At 45.8% G+C, this 16,849-nt stretch overlaps 2 protein-coding genes across 9 annotated transcripts in view; one reads left to right on the forward strand and one right to left on the reverse strand.

Moving 5' to 3' along the window:
• Positions 1–11,544, reverse strand: part of myo9aa (myosin IXAa) — a 285,885-nt gene extending 274,341 nt beyond the window's left edge. For 6 of the 7 annotated variants that reach the window (XM_070864905.1, XM_070864901.1, XM_070864903.1 and 3 more), the window contains exon 1: positions 11,470–11,544. The gene's annotated coding sequence lies outside the window, so the exon portion shown is untranslated. Of the gene's footprint in view, positions 1–8,949; positions 8,970–11,469 lie in introns of those variants that run through there. The other variant, XM_070864898.1, reaches the window with a different exon arrangement.
• Positions 11,545–11,895: 351 nt separating this feature from the next.
• Positions 11,896–16,431, forward strand: senp8 (SUMO peptidase family member, NEDD8 specific). 2 transcript variants are annotated; one of them, XM_070864102.1, is made up of 3 exons: positions 11,896–11,985; positions 14,388–14,527; positions 15,275–16,431. In XM_070864102.1, exon 3 carries the CDS (start codon positions 15,282–15,284, stop codon positions 15,915–15,917), a length of 636 nt encoding a protein of 211 aa, XP_070720203.1. In that variant the 5' UTR covers positions 11,896–11,985; positions 14,388–14,527; positions 15,275–15,281; the 3' UTR covers positions 15,918–16,431. The 2 variants fall into 2 exon arrangements, with proteins under 2 accessions (XP_070720203.1, XP_070720202.1); XM_070864101.1 differs by lacking the exon at positions 14,388–14,527 and having other exon boundaries at positions 11,903–11,985.
• Positions 16,432–16,849: the final 418 nt, after the last annotated feature.

Below are 16,849 nucleotides of genomic sequence, written 5' to 3' on the forward strand. Positions count from 1 at the left end.
CCACTAACGATTTTTGCCCTTTAGTGTTCTGCAGCTCTACCCATATAGATTCCACATCATCCAAGCTAATGTCTTTCCTAACTATTGCATTAATCTCCTCTTTAACCAGCAATGCTACCCCACCTCCTTTTCCTTTTATTCTATCCTTCCTGAATGTTGAATACCCCTGGATGTTGAGTTCCCAGCCCTGATCATCCTGGAGCCACGTCTCCGTAATCCCAATCACATCATATTTGTTAACATCTATTTGCACAGTTAACTCATCCACCTTATTGCGGATACTCCTTGCATTAAGACACAAAGCCTTCAGGCTTGCTTTTTTAACACCCTTTGTCCTTCTAGAATTTTGCTGTACAGTGGCCCTTTTTGTTCTTTGCCTTGGGTTTCTCTGCCCTCCACTTTTCCTCATCTCCTTTCTGTCTTTTGCTTTTGCCTCATTTTTGTCTCCCTCTGTCTCCCTGTATAGGTTCCCATCCCCCTGCAATATTAGTTTAACTCCTCCCCAACAGCACTAGCAAACACTCCCCCTAGGACATTGGTTCCAGACCTGCCCAGGTGCAGACTGTCCAGTTTGTACTGGTCCCACCTCCCCCAGAACCGGTTCCAATGCCCCAAGAATTTGAATCCCTCCCTGCTGCACCACTGCTCAAGCCATGTATTCATCTGCGCTATCCTGCGATTCCTACTCTGACTAGCACGTGGCACTGGTAGCAATCCCGAGATTACTACTTTTGAGGTCCTACTTTTTAATTTAGCTCCTAGCTATGTAGTGCTCCCAAGGGATGCTGGGATCCCTTGGGACTTCAGGGGATAAGCTCCCTGGTTGCGGAACATGGGAGTGCATGCTTTACAGATACACAACACAAATCACTTTTACTAAAAAAGTCAATCATTCTCAGTCTAAGGATACGGGGTAAGCCATTTAGGACCGACATAAGGAGAAACTTCTTCACTCAGAGAATTGTGAACCTGTGGAATTCTCTACCACAGAAAGTTATTGAGGCCAGTTCATTAGATATATTCAAAAGGGAGTTAAAGGGATCAAGGGGTATGGAGAGAAAGCAGGAATGGGGTACTGAAGTTGCATGATCATATTGAATGGTGGTGCAGGCTCAAAGGGCCGAATGGCCTACTCCTGCACCTATTTTCTATGTTTCTATAGTGGGCAGAGAAAACAATATTGATTGTCTCAGATGTGGCCATTACAACAGTTTAGCCTTAATAAATTTTTAAAACAAACTTTTGGGATTGTTCCAATTCTATAATCCTCTACTATATTGCTCCTCTGACAAAGCCCCAAACTAAATTCAATAAATGTGAAATATAAGCTAGTCTTTGGCTATAGAATTTTTGCGATCACTGGTCTTTGAGCTCCAGTGGTTCTACACTGATTCTTGGCTATATCAAAGTGCTTTTAAAATGCTAACACACTAGAAATTACATTCAATACACCACTGTAAATTGGAACAGCTATAGATAACTGCGGGCAATTTTGCACAAACTGAACAATATTTTTGAATGACTTTTTTTGGCTTAACAGTTGATCTATATGTTGAGAAAGTATTGATCATAACACATAATATATCAAAGAATGCACATTTACATATGAAGGGTTCATTTATCTCCAAATGATCAGTCGGTCACACACACCTCTTCTGGGCTCAATAAACCTTTTGCTTGCGCTCATTTTTTTTTCCAATGGGAACAGATAGATGCGGACAAAAATGAGGGGGGGACTGCACAGACAGATCAAGGGAGAGCAAAAAAGAAGATCAATATTGGGGAGGGGGTAAAATTGGGATGACAGAAAGGATAGAATGAGAGAGATACAAAGATTAGGAAAGTAGAGCACACAGCATGAGAAACTCAATGGAAGATCTACTTGTACACAAACAGTGCACCAAGAAAAAATAAGCTCTGACCCATTTAAACAAAGTACTTTACAGCCGGAAGTTTTCAAACATTTCTAGATGGCCCCAGTAAGTGCTGCTCTTGTTGCTATAATTAGACTATGTGTCTCCATCACACACCCAACCATGAAGAGAAGCTATTTCAAATCACACACCCAGTGTTCACAGGATGTGCCTTAAACAGGATGCCAAAACATAGCATAGAAACCCTCCAAACAAATGCTTGGCTGCATTGTTCCTTCGACCAACAGCACTCGACTAAAAAATACATTGGGAGAGATGCAAGTTGTTATTGTCATCTGGAAATAACCAAGGGATATGATGCTTCCCAGCCACCCCAACACATCTTTCCTACACAAGTCCTCAGAGAACTTGGAGGAGCCTTGTAAATTTCAGAATACTTGGTCACAGATTTGCTGTCAAAAGCAAGTCGCCAAGCAAGTCTTCATCAATTTCAAGGGACTGCCTATGATGATCTGTAAATATCCAACATGGATTATTGTAGGAGTGGGATTTGAAAAATGCAAGGATCTATAGAACATTATTTCAGGTGCAAGTAACAATGTTGTCACTAAATATTTTTAGCATACTGACACAGTACATACACTACAGTGAAAAAACAACAAAAGCCTTTAGTGTCATATAATACTCTTAATTCATCATCTCATACTGCTCCCAAAACTATCAATTGCCATACCTGTAATCACCAGCACTTCACCCTAATGTTGTACAACTCAAAATATCCAGACATAAACCAAGATTAGAAGGGCAAAATCCATAATTGTATTGCTTGGTGTTTCACAGTTCAAGTGGGCAAAATCTAAAAATTTCACATGCCCACCACTGCACTGAAATTCTTGTGGCAACAATGCATCAGTTGTACAATTGGTAGTGGAAATCTAGAATTCTCTCCCCCAAAAGGCTGTGGATGCTGGTTTAATTAACATTTAATATGGAGAAAAACAGATTTTTATTATCTACTGGTATCAAGGGACATGGATCAAAGGCAGCTAAATGGAGTTGAGGTACAGATCAGCAATGATCAAATAGAATGGTGAAGCAGGCTCGAGGGGCTAAATGGCCTACTCTTGTTCCGGTGTTCCTAATTTAAATTGAAATGCTACACACTTGTTACAACAAAATCTGTCTACAGTTTAATTCCTGCAAGTAAACATCAGTGTAATTATCCACGATAGAATCACAGAATAGTACAGCACAGGAGGCCACCATTCAGCCTATCGAGTCAACGCTGGCTCTTTCAATCCAGTTCGTCACGCTCCCCCGCTCTTTTTCCTCCTTCCAAGTATTTATCCAATTCCCTTTAAGGCTACTATTGAATATATATCCACAATCCAATCAGGCAGTGCATCCCAAATTCTAACCACTCATTGCATGTAATAGTTTTTCCTCATGTCGCTCTGCTTCTTTTGCCAATCACCTTAATTCTGTGCCTCCTTGTTATCGACCCTCCGGCCATTGGAAAGTTTCTCTTTATTTACTCCATCTAAATCCTCTGATACTGTATGTGATAACACTATTAAAAAACAAGTGTAACAAACTGGGATGCCTATTGATAAACATCCATTTTTATTTAGACCAAGAAATGCTACGTCAGTCAATAAAGAGTTTTATATTTTCAGTGCCTGCATTAACTAATAATAGTACTGCACTTAGAGGAACTTCTATGGAAGTATACTACATCAAAATTCATAAAACTTCCATAAAATGCAATTTGAATCAACAAGTTTGGGGAGGGGGGGGGGGGGAAAAGAGGTGTTCCAATTAAATCCAAATTTAAAAGCAGGGATAGAAGCAACTGGCCAGTTGCCCCATCGCTCAGTGCCATAGCGCACTGCCCAGTGTCGAAGTGTCACACACAGCAGGAGGCTCCCAGATTCCATCCCCAGTCTGTGCCAAGTTAACTGATCACATCCAGAGGTGCCAAAACAGGCCTCAGTGTCCCTGGCCATGAACTGGAAATCTCATCCAGGATTCCCAAACCGAATTCCTTTCGGAAAGCATGCCAGTATGTAAATCAGCAACAATAAATTGTCTTTATATCATGCTCCTCGCAAGTAGAAGATGAGTACAGGATCGCGATGCCCCCGACGGCTAAACAGTTCGTCGTTATTCCTTGTTTGAGCTCGCACATGAAGAATGACCACTTTGTCACAGTACCAGAAGAATGCTGGTATCTATGGGACTGTACCATAGCATGAGCTAACAGTTGAGGGGGGGGTAGAAAATTTAATGAGAATATTTCACCAACTTCATGATTCAACTTCATATTACAGTGATGAATCAGACTGGTATGTGCCACCTGTCCATGTGAATCAGTGATCAAGTCTCGCTCCGGACTGTGTCGTCAGCAGGTTTCAGATCAGTACAAATTTCAGGGCACAGGGGCCCATACCCATGTGGATTTCCAACAAAAATAGTCAGCCCTTGATCAGTTTTTAAATAGCCCTTTTGACACTTGGAAACAGGAATATCATGAACAAAGGGTTTAGCCAAAAATATCTTATGTCGTCTTTTCTGCAGTCACATATCTGAAATGGCACTAATCATGAAAATATACTGATACTCCTTTCATTTCTTTCCAAAAGCAGCATGTGTCAGCATTCAATGAAGGTAGCCCGTGGACACCATGCATCTTTCAGGTAACATTTACGCTGCAGCAACACTGATACACTAATACCTGCAGAGCTCCATTCAATCCATGATTAAATAAATGGTCAACATTCACAGTCTAACCCACACAATAATGGTCACTTAGGCTTGCCACCAGAGGGCAATTTGATCAATGGATCTGTATCCGGAAAGGAGGGAGAACAAACTGGCAACACAAACCAGCCATGGGGCAAGCAGCACATTGTACAAATCATGAAAAATCCCAAAGTCTTCTCCACAGAATCAATGGTAAAGGACCTCATTTAGCGTTTTAATCAAAAACACTTCTGGAGGCAGAATCATAAATCATAAATCAACACTCAATTCTCTATCCAGCCTAGAGACAGCAGGTTCCTCTTCTGCTTCATAAAGGAGCTGGAGTCTAAGCTCTCACTGATGCCAGGAATAATCAAATGATGCCATCCATTTGTCCAAAATCACTTTTTCGCAATTCAAGTGGTCACTAACCTCCAACAAAATGGATAAAAGGCCGTGCATGTCTGGAAATGTCGTCAAGAGGGTAGACGATATGAGCATCAGTTATGGACCTACAACAAGAAACTAAAGCCTTCAAATTAGGCACTATTATTAACGTGAAAAGATAACCAAAGAACTGCAACACAAAACTAAAACACTGAAAAAACAATTAATGGTGCAATAAATGAACAGAATAACATTTCCCAAAACTTATAGCAGGTTACATACATAGAATTTACAGTACAAAAACGGGCCATTCGACTCAACCAGTAGTCTATGCCAGTGTTTATGCTCAACATGAGCCTCCTCCGACTCCATTTATTTAATCTCACCCAATCAGCATATCCTTCTATTGCTTTCTCCTTCATATACATATCTAGCTTCCCCTTAAATGCATCAATACCATTCGCCTCAAACCACTCCACATGGCTGCGAGTCCCACATTCTCACTGCTCTCTGAGTAAAGAAGTTTCTCCTGAATTCCCTATTGGATTTATTAGTGACTGTCTTATATTCACGGCTCCTAATTATGGACTCCTCCACAAGTGGAAGCATCTTCTCTACGTATACCCTATTGAACCCCTTCATAATTTTCAAGACCTCAATCAGGTCACTCCTCAGTCTCCTCTAGAAAAGAGCCCCAGCCTGTTCAATCTTTCCTGATAGGTGCCTTCTCAGTTCTGGTATCATCCTTGTTAATCTTTTTTTCACTCTCTCCAGGGCTAATATATCCTTATACTGCTCCTAACAAATAGGCAGTAAATGCTTTTTTCGAGATTAAAGTAACAGAATTGCTGCTGCCGGAATAAAAAGAACTCGAGCTTAAAATTGCATGTAAACAAGCAACACCCATCTCCCACGATTAAAATACAAGAGCAACATTAACTACACAATGATAACCATCTACTGAATATAATCTCACTTGAGTAACAGAAGTCTTCTAAACTTTCTGTGAACTCAACACAAGAATATTGTCATCAGGCTTATTTATTCTACTAGAACCAATATACAAAAAAATTCATACTTAATCCAAAACATTTACTGTTATACCAATATGCTTCTCATGTGCTACTTCTAATCCATCACCTCAAATTGCTCCCACCATCAATGAGGGACCTGTAATCACCAACGATTCATTCTGATGTTCGAGCTCAAAATTCTCTCTCCAGATACAACCCACATTTGGAGGAACTGAATCTACAATTGATGCTTTTTCAGAGCTCAAGTGGACACCATGTAAAAATTGCACATGTCCAGCATTGCATTTCATTGAAATCCAAGTGACAACCAAAGCAAAATCTACCAGTGATACCCTCACACTTCATAAGCATTTCACCTTCCAACAACTCTCTGGTTGGTTCATATCAAGTAGCAATACCAGAGAGCGTGAACGGAGTCCTGGAACACAATATGAAAACTTCGTACATTATGCTTTACTAAATCCTTAATGACAATATTGGAATTCAGTAAGTACATCCACCTTGACCAAATATGGTAGATACTAACTGCAGACATCTCTTCAGCCTGAATATTAACACCCACTCCCAAAGGGCTAAAGGATTAAAGTATCCATATTACATAGAATTACATAGATTTTACAGCACAGCAACAGGCCATTCGGCCCAAATGGTCCATGCTGATGTTTCTGCTCCACATGAGCCTCATTCTACCCTACTTCATCTCACCCTATCAGCATATCCTTCTATGCCTTTCTCGAACAGGGCTTTAGTAGCTTCCCCTTAAAATGTTTCAGTGCACTTCATCAATCTTGTAATTGTCCTCTGTTTTGTGGTTTGGGCTATAGCAGTTTGAAAACATGGGACTGGCCACTCTGTGGGACTGTAGATTATGGTTCATTTTCTTACATATAGAAGTGAACATTATTGTACAGACTGAAGAGTTTTGGTGCAACAGCAACATTGAAATAACATTCAACCGAGGTTCAACACAAGTAAGTTCTCGCATCCATCTCCTACGCAATATATAAAGTGCCATCCATTTCTAATTTAAATCGAGTATACAATGCAACATCCATGTCTGGTACTGCAAGCAACAACATCCAAGTCTGAACACAACATATACAACAACTCTCATCTCTCAGACTGTGAAGTATGCACCCAGTCTCCAAATAAAGCATAGGCATTAATAGCATCCAGTCTCTGAATAAAGCACAGATGGTACCAACATCCCAGTCTCTGAATCAACCCAATATAGTATCGCCAACCCAGACTTGCAATAAATGATCGGCTGCACCAGCAATTTCAGTACATGAATGAAGCATATACAGCAGCAGCAGCCACCATTTCAGAATGCAGGATCCTCCCCCATGTATCTGAACACTGCATTCAGCAATAATGATCATCCTCCAGATTTTAAATGCAAACTGTAACACCATTCCCCACTTTCCTGCAGTCCGCAAATACACATATTACCTTCCCATTCTATACACAGAAACGTCATCTTCCAATCAGCGAAAAAAGGGTACCTCCTTCTTGTCACCACACAAACAGGCCTGACAATTACCAGGAGAGGACTCAAATTGAAACGGGAGAGTTACAATTGACTGGGGGGGGGGGGGGGGGGGCAAGGACCCATCAAGATGAGGTAAATCACACATAACGATTTTAAAGATATAAAACTTTAAAATCTTAGTGTTTACATCATAATGTGAATGAGAGAAAATGTATAAGCAATAGAGACAGTGAAGTGAACAAAGGAATCATGGAAAAATAACAAAGAATGTCAGACTGCAAATATTACAACATCAGCACAAATAAAGACTTGCTCAAGGTCTTAGTCACTAGTCACACCAGTAAAATTGTAACATTTACAAGCAATGGATGAGAAAGCTCTTTGTGAGAAAAAGTTGCTATAACCACTTGCCCGTATCTAATTGGACAAGGAAGGCCAGGTATCGGCTCATAAGTGGACAAAGGGAAGGAGGGATCACAAAGGATAGGGCGAACTGAATGTCCCTCAATTGTATTATGTACTGAAAGCGTATAACCGATGCGCCCCTACATTGTAACGGGGCTTGTCCGAGGGAAGTGGGCGCACTCTGAGGGAGAGCGTCCCTTTGTTCTGATAAGTCCCGGCCGGTGAAACAATTAATAAAGACTGCTTTGTTATAAGCTGCTTTGGTGTTCGCCTCAGTGTATTCGCTGAAACAGATTGAGGGAAAAAGAACCCGTATCAACATTATGACAGGAAGGACCAGTGATACAGAAAAAGCTCTTCTGCCACAAGTACATTACACTGTATTAAGCATTCTCTTCGGTGCACAGTTGTTCTGATAGGCACTTAGCAAAAGTTAAATAGTGGCACATTTATTACATTTTCTTTCACACCTCAATCTCAAGGAGAGTAGTTTAATTTGTACAAAACAGACCTGCAACATTCAACAATTTCTGTTTTAGACAATTCTGAATCATAGAATATTACAGCACACAGCCCATCAAGACTGCCATTGTGTTTATCTCCATATTTGCCATCTAATCTAATCCCGCTCTTCTGCTTGCTTTGACACAATTCACTATTCCTCTTTTTCATGTAATTCCATTTTAATAAAACTTGGCTTCAACCATTTGTGGCAGAGAATTCCACTTTTTAAACCAATCACAGATAGTTGAAAGTTGTTGAGTCCAGTTCGTTGGATATATTCAAGGGGGAGTTAGATGTGGCCCTTACAGCTAAGGGGATCAGGGGGTATGGAGAGAAGGCGGGAGTCGGGTACTGAAGTTGCATGATCAGCCATGATCATATTGAATGGCGGTGCTGGCTCGAAGAGCCGAACGGCCTGCTCCTGCTCCTGCACCTATTTTCTATGTTTCTATGGACAGATTAGAAACAGACTTTTTTTTTAAACTTTCCCTTCAATTCTTTTTATCATTACCTTAAATTTGTGCTCTCACATCGCCATCTCACTGACCAGTGGAAGCAATCTATCACATTTCCATAACCCTTCATATTCTAAGATCTCCATCAAGTCACCCCTTCATCTTCCCAACTCTTATGAGAAAAGCCTGAATTTCTCAAGTCTCTCTTCAACTGTAATTCTTAGTGTTATAATTCAGCTAATATAGAAAAATTACAAACCGGCATACTTTAGTGTGTAATACAATTACGTAATATTGTCTCCTCCTGTAAAAACCTCTCTCTGACCAAGCTTTTAATCTGTCCTAATATCTCATGTGGCTCGGTGTAAAATGTTGTTTGATAAACTCAAGTGAAGCACCTTGGGACGTTTTACTACGTTAAAGGCGCCATATAAATGCAAGTTGTTGCTAATGTTGTTGTCGCCCTCACCATCAATACATCAGTCTCAGTACAACTCAAAATGCTCTCCAAACACAACCTCCGTTTGGAAGGGCAGAATCAAGAATCTACTGCTGGGAGTTTTTCATTGTTTGTAGTTTCACAGCACTTCACCAAAAGCCTCATGATAAAAGAGCTTTTTTTAACATTGGGTTACATTTTCAAAGCTGATTTAAAAACAAATGTTAAACTGCATTCTAAGATACCTCTTAGCCTTCACATCCTAATTACAAATTACATCACCTTTCAACCTTCAAAAAAAATTCTCGTACACATAAAGCAAAGTTCAAAGTGGAAAGACAACATGCAGAAGCCAATCCAAGTTTGTATAACAGCTTAAATAATACACCTTTGTAAAAAGATTATTTTAAATGTAAATGTAAAGCCAACTCATTACCACCTGCTATACAGGCTGTGGTGCATGTGTATTTATTCTAAGCCAATTCCCTCCTCCTCACTTAACAAGGTGCCAGCTCCATCTCTCTCACCTCCTACTTCATTGTACCAAGCCTTGTATAACAAATGATTGAAATGCAATAAATGTTTTATGCTTTAACTGCAATTCGCTCATGATACTGTTGCTCAAGGAAATTACTAACCTGTAATTTAAAGGTGAGCTCAGATTATTTTAAATCAGAACGAGTGCTAATTAATTTGAAGTAACAGTTACTTTACCAAGCTGTTAGTGCAGATGTAAACTGCACAAAGAGACACTCACTGAGTTACACTATTAAAGATTGCAGCTGGCATGGATACTCTGGACACTTGGCATAGGCACACTGGCAGTATGTGCTGCTCATTTTCACTGAAGTGCTGGAGCTGGCACAGGCACTCCAGTAGCAGTGCACAGGTTTGTTCGACTCCAGCTACAAGGTGCAGATGAACATAATTGGTATCATAACAATAACTTGCATTTATATTGCACCCATAACATAGTAAAACGTCCCAAGATACCACAGGTTGTCTCGGATGAAGACATGCTCCTGTTGGCAAGTGTTGTCCCAAGTATAGAGATGTGCCCACTGGCTGTCCCCAGGTGTCCGTGTAGACACAGATTGTCATATTGCAGGGTGACCCCAGGGGACCAGGCTGTCCCGGGGGGTGGAGGGTGCCCCCTTGGTGACAGGAGGGGGGGGGGGCAAGATGCCCCTGTGGGCACAGGCTGTCCCAGGGGGTGTTGGGAGGGGGGGGGGGATGGCAGTGTGCGTCCCCAGGAGAGGGGGGGGGGGGGGGAAAGAGAGGTGCAGGGTGTCCCGGGGTGGGGTCCCCTGTGGGCACATGCTGTCCCTGGGGGGGGGGGGGGGGGGGAGGAAGAGGGGGTATGCCTCTGTGGGCACAGGCTGTCCCGGGGGGGGGGGGGGTATGCCCCTGTGGGCACAGGCTGTCCCAGGGGGGGGGGGGGGGTATGCCCCTGTGGGCACGGGCTGTCCCGGGGGGGGGGGGTATGCCCCTGTGGGCACAGGTTGTCCCGGGGAGGGGGGGGGTATGCACCTGTGGGCACAGGCTGTCCCGGGGTGGGGGGGGTATGCCCCTGTGGGCACAGGCTGTCCCGGGGGGGGGGGGGGAGGCTATGCCTCTGTGGGCACAGGCTGTCCCGGGGGGGGGGGGGGTATGCCCCTGTGGGCACAGGCTGTCCCGGGGGGGGGGGGGGGTATGCCCCTGTGGGCACAGGCTGTCCGGGGGGGGGGGGGAGGCTATGCCTCTGTGGGCACAGGCTGTCCCGGGGGGGGGGGGGGGGGGTATGCCCCTGTGGGCACAGGCTGTCCCGGGGAGGGGGGGGGGGTATGCCCCTGTGGGCACAGGCTGTCCGGGGGGGGGGGGGTATGCCCCTGTGGGCACAGGCTGTCCCTGGGGGGGGGGGGGCTATGCCTCTGTGGGCACAGGCTGCCCCAGGTGGGGGGGGTATGCCCCTGTGGGCACAGGCTGTCCCGGGGGGGGGTTGCCAGCGCGCGTGCGCAATGCGGGCTGAGGTGCAGCCTCGGGGGCTCGCGCTGTGGGCGGGGCTGCGGGGGGAGGGGGCGGGGCTGGGGTCGGGGTCGGGCCCGGTCCCTCACTGACTGACTGACTGACGGACTGGCCGGGCGGGCGGCGCTCTCACCTCAGAGTCCCTCTCATCTCCGGCCGCTCTCCTCCTCCTCCTCAGCACTGTGGTTCCACTCAAACAACTCCCCCCGACCCCCCACCCACCTCCCCTGCTCTCGGTTATCCCGCCACCGGGAGGCCAGCACGGTCAATGCCGCTCCCTCATCTCTCCTCCCGTCGCCGGCTGTCCGTCCGCTGCCGCTTCGCTCGCGCCTCCTTCGGCTCTTCCGTTCGGCACGAGCCAGCGTCCGGCGCATGCGCCGACACTGCGGGTTCAGACAAGGGGAGGTGTTGTGGGTGGCGCATGCGTCCCGTCGCGAGCCGGGAGCCGGAGCAGTGGCGCCCCCTGCCGGCGCCGCCCCGCGCTGTCGCCAAGTCCACGCTCCGCCTTACGGCAGCTCCTGGAGAGAGAGAGAGAGTGTGTGTGTGTGTGCGCGTGCGCGCGGGAGCGATGTAAAGCGGCGCGCGCTCTCCCGGCGTCAGCTCCGTGCCCCCCGGCGGGCGACAGCCTCGCCTGCTTCCCGCCCGTCAGGTAAATAGCGGGCAGTTGGTGCCCGGCTCTGTTTATTCTCCGTCCGCGGGCGGCGGGGGGCGGGGCAACAATGTGGCCGCTTCTTTAGATGGGGAACTTGGCGGTTGGCTTGACGGCACAGTTGTCAATCAGAGCCGCGGGGCGTGGCCTCTCGGCACGGCCTGCTGTCAATCACGACGTGAGGGCGGGGCTTTGCTTTTTGTCACAGCTGTCAATCATTCTGAGATAGGCGTGGCTTTACTTGTCAGAACTGTCAATCACTGAGATGGGCGGGGCTTTGCCACCAATCACTGCTGTCAATCACGGCGTGGGGGGGGCGGAGCTTTCCTTCTTGTCACTGAGCTGTCGATCATTCTGAGATGGGCGGGGCTTTGCCACTTGTCACAGCTGTCAATCACGGCGTGGGAGGGGGGCGGAGCTTTCCTGCTTGTCACTGAGCTGTCGATCATTCTGAGATGGGCGGGGCTTTGCCCCTTGTCACAGCTGTCAATCACGGCGTGGGAGGGGGGCGGAGCTTTCCTGCTTGTCACTGAGCTGTCGATCATTCTGAGATGGGCGGGGCTTTGCTGCTTGTCCACTGAGCTGCCAATCACTGCGGGGGGCAGGGCTGTTTTGAGTTGTCAATCACACCTTCAGGGTGGGGCATATGCTAATTAGGTGTCAATCATGCTGCAACCACAGAAATGTCAGTCTTGGAACAGCTGGGAATGTTCTCCTTGGAGCAGGGAAGGTTACAGGGCGATTTCAGAGAGGTTTTCGAAATTATATCGGGTTTTGGTAAAGTAAATTAGGAGAAATGAAACATGCTGCCTGAAAGGCTGTGCAAGCAGATTCAATAGTAACTTTCAAAAGAGAATTGGATAAATACTTGAAAAGGAAATGTTTCCAGAACGATGGGGAAAGAGCAGGGCAGTGGGATGACCGATGGGACGAATGGCCTCCCTCTGCACTGTATGATTCTAAAATGTTGAACTATATGGAAAGAAGAAAGACGTGCATTCCTACAGCGCCTTTCACAACCACCGGACGTCCCAAAGCGCTTTACAGCCAATGAAGTACTTTTGAAGTGTAGTCACTGCTGTAATGTTGGAAATGCAGCAGCCAATTTGTGCATAGCAAGTAATGTATAATAAGTAATACAATATAGAATCATCGAAACTGGGTGGCAGTGTGAGCTGTGAGGAGGATGCTAAGAGGCTGCAGGGTGACTTGGACAGGTTAGGTGAGTGGGCAAATGCGAGGTTATCCACTTTGGGGGCAAAAACAGGAAGGCAGATTATCTGAATGGTGGCAGATTAAGAAAAGGGGAGGTGCAACGAAACCTGGGTGTCATGGTACATCAGTCATTGAAAGTTGGCATGCAGGTACAGCAGGCGGTGAAGAAGGCAAATGGTATGTTGGCCTTCATAGCAAGAGGAATTGAGTATAGGAGCAGGGAGTTCTTACTGCAGTTGTACAGGGCCTTGGTGAGGCTTCACCTGGAATATTGTGTTCAGTTTTGGTCTCCTAATCTGAGGAAGGACGTTCTTGCTATTGAGGGAGTGCAACAAAGGTTCACCAGACTGATTCTCGGGATGGCAGGACTGACATATGAAGAAAGACTGGATCGACTCGGCTTATATTCACAGGAATTTAGAAGAATGAGAAGGGATCTCATAGAAACATATAAAATTCTGACAGGATTGGACAGGTTAGATGCAGGAAGAATGTTCCTGATGTTGGGGAAGTCCAGAACCAGTGGTCACAATCTAAGGATAAGGGGTAAGCCATTTAGGACCAAGATGAGGAGAAACTTCTTCACTCAGAGAATTGTGAACCTGCAGAATTCTCTACCAGTTCATTGAATATATTCAAGAGAGAGTTAGATGTGGCCCTTACGGCTAAAGGGATCAAGGGGTATGGAGAGAAAGCAGGAATGGGGTACTGAAGTTGCATGTTCAGCCATGATCATACTGAATGGTGGTGCAGGCTCGAAGGGCCGAATGGCCTACTCCTGCACCTATTTTCTATGTATCTAGAAGGGGGCCATTGCCTGAGCCAGCTCTTTGAAAGAGCATTTGTGCTTCATCCCACACCCCCACTGGAAATTCCCCTTCCTCAAGTAGCAGTCCCAACTCCCTGTTAAATCGATTCCACCACCTTTTCAGATGGAGCATTCCAGATCCAACAACGCTCTTAAGTGAAAAAATGTCTCCTCACGATCGTTTGGTAATGATTTTAAATCTATGACCTCAATGAAGTAGTTATTAACCCACTTGCCAGAGAGAATAGATTTTCTCTATCTGCTCTCTCAAAACCCCTGGTCGGAACAGCAGAATGCAAGTCAGAGGAGCTCATCATCAGATGATATAGTTCTCTGGTCAGGCTGCCTCTTGAATACTGTGTCTGTTTCTGACACCCAGACGAAAGGGAGACATTCAGTTGGAGGCAATGCACAGAGAAGCCAGGAGGCTGATGGCTCGTGTCAAAGGTCTGAGAAAGATTGAAGCAATTTTGGCTTTTCAGCCTTGGAAGGAGACATCCCAGAGAGGATCTGAAAGAGGTATGGAAGAGAGTCGATGGGATGGAAAAAGTAAAGTACGCGAGTAGGATAAGGGGCTCAAGTTCAAACTAACAAAAAGGATATTTAGCAACAGTTGCTCACACAGCGAGTGAATGGACTTCCAGTTAGAGTTGTGGAGGTGAAAGCCCTTGGAGTCTTTGAAGAACCAATTGGATGTTGCAATGGGGGAACCTCTGGGTCTTTCTGGATGGATCAATAAAGATGGGCTGAATGGCCTTCCTCATCCGCAGTGGTGGTGTCACCTTGTGCATTCTGACGAGCACCTTCGGTGAGACATTACCATATAGGCTGCATAAGAACATAAGGAATAGGAGCAGGAGTCGGCCATTGGCCCCCTCGAGCCTGCTCCGCCATTCAGTAAGATCACGGCTGATCTAATCATGGAATGAGCTCCACTTCCCTGCCCGCTCTCCATAACTCTTCACTCCCTTATTGCTCAAAAATCTGTCTATCTCAACCTTAAATATATTCAATGACCCAGCCTCCACAGCTCTCTGGGGCAGAGAATTCCACAGATTCATGATCCTCAGAGAAGAAATTTCTCCTCATCTCTGTTTTCAATGGGGACCCCTTATTCTGAAACTATGCCCCCTAGTTCTAGATACCCCCACGAGGGGAAACATCCTCTCTGCATCTACCTTGTCGCGCCCCCTCAGAATCTTCTATGTTTCAATAAGGCTGTGGTTATATATGGAGAAGAATCTAAGGTGCTTTCTTTGTTTGCAGGAGCAGCATGGATCCGGTGATCCTGAGCTACCATGACAGTTTAATCCGGCGTTCGGATCTCTCGCTCCTCAACCCACCCAACTGGCTCAATGACCACATCATCGGCTTTGCCTTCGAGTACTTTGCCGCCGAGCAGTACAAGGAGCTGTTGGGACGCGCCTGCTTCATCAGCCCCGAGGTCACGCAGTTCATCAAGTGTGCGGCCAGCCAGGAGGAGCTGGCCATCTTCCTGGAGCCACTCGCGCTGGCCCAGAAGAGCTTGGTCTTCCTGGCGGTCAATGACAACTCTGTACAGTCGGCCGGGGGGTCTCACTGGAGCCTGCTGCTCTACAGCCGAGACCAGAACTGCTTCAGCCACCACGACTCCTACAGCAATATGAATGCAAGCCACGCCCGGCAGATAGCCGGCAAGCTGCAACGCTTCCTGGGAACCAAATCCGAAGTGCCTTTGGTGGAGGAGTCGGCGCCGGTGCAGAAGAACAGCTACGATTGCGGGATGTACGTGATATGCAACACAGAAGCTCTGTGCGAGAGGTACCTCAGGAGGAACCAGAGGCCGCCGCTGGCAGTCATCACCCCGGCCCACATCACCCAGAAGAGAGCCAGCTGGAAAAAACTGATCGAACAGTTGTCGAAGAAATGATTAGTTGCGTGTGTCTTTCTTGAGTTAATCTTGTACCTTGATTTCTGGATGAGTTAGCTGGGTGGGTTTGAGATAGACCTATATTTTTGTTAAAAAGAATAAATCACTTTTGCCGGGCTTGGGGAACTTTTGCAGCCAGGAGTACAAAGGCCGGGTGGGCTTTGAGTGTTGTCAGACATGTCACTTGTAAGGATGCTAGGGAATCTCATTTCCCCCTCGCCTCCCACTCTCCCCGGCGCATCTTCGTTGATGCATCATGGAGATTGTGGTCATGGAAGTGCTCGGAACTATCTACCCTGACCTTCGAGAACACGCCCGAGGCATAACGTCCTAAACAAAACCATTTTGCAAATGTCCTTTGTGCTGTTTGGTGCATGGCAGGGTGGAATTGACAGCATCATATTCATGAAAGTACTTTTTAAACGAGTCTGCTGTTACCTGACAGCCTGTTACGGTGCTATGCATCCTTGTACATTCACCTGTGACTGAATTATACGCAGTGAAATGCATCTCACTTCTTCTGTTCTTGGTGTTTTGTTTTGTTTTTCTAAAATCTGAAAACTTTGTATAACTTAATATAATAATAGAAACTGTTAACAAAGGGCCTGCATTGCAATAATCGCTTTGTTCTTGAAATAGTTTCTTCACTCAATCATCTCCTACATTAACCTAAAGGCCCTAAAGCCTTTGAAACTCTCCACCTTCCTCAGTCTTCCCTACAATACACAAGCATTTAAAACCCCAAACTTGGTATCATTTGGCAGTTTCCTGATTTATCTTGTCTTCTCTCTACTTTTCTCAGTGTTGATGATACCCTGCACTGAGCCTTGACTCTCAGCCGCCCCCAGAGTTTCTCAGTAAATCAACTTCTTTCCATTTTGCTGTCATGGTGAGATCGATACCAATGTTGTGATTGATAAAGCAGCCTTTGT

This window comes from Pristiophorus japonicus, chromosome 21 (genome assembly GCF_044704955.1).
Source record: "Pristiophorus japonicus isolate sPriJap1 chromosome 21, sPriJap1.hap1, whole genome shotgun sequence".
Lineage (NCBI taxonomy): Eukaryota > Metazoa > Chordata > Chondrichthyes > Pristiophoridae > Pristiophorus > Pristiophorus japonicus.

What these genes read in the sequence shown, in the direction of transcription:
- senp8 (XM_070864102.1), top strand. Translation starts at nt 15,282, where the DNA reads ATGGATCCGGTGATCCTGAGCTACCATGACAGTTTAATCCGGCGTTCG.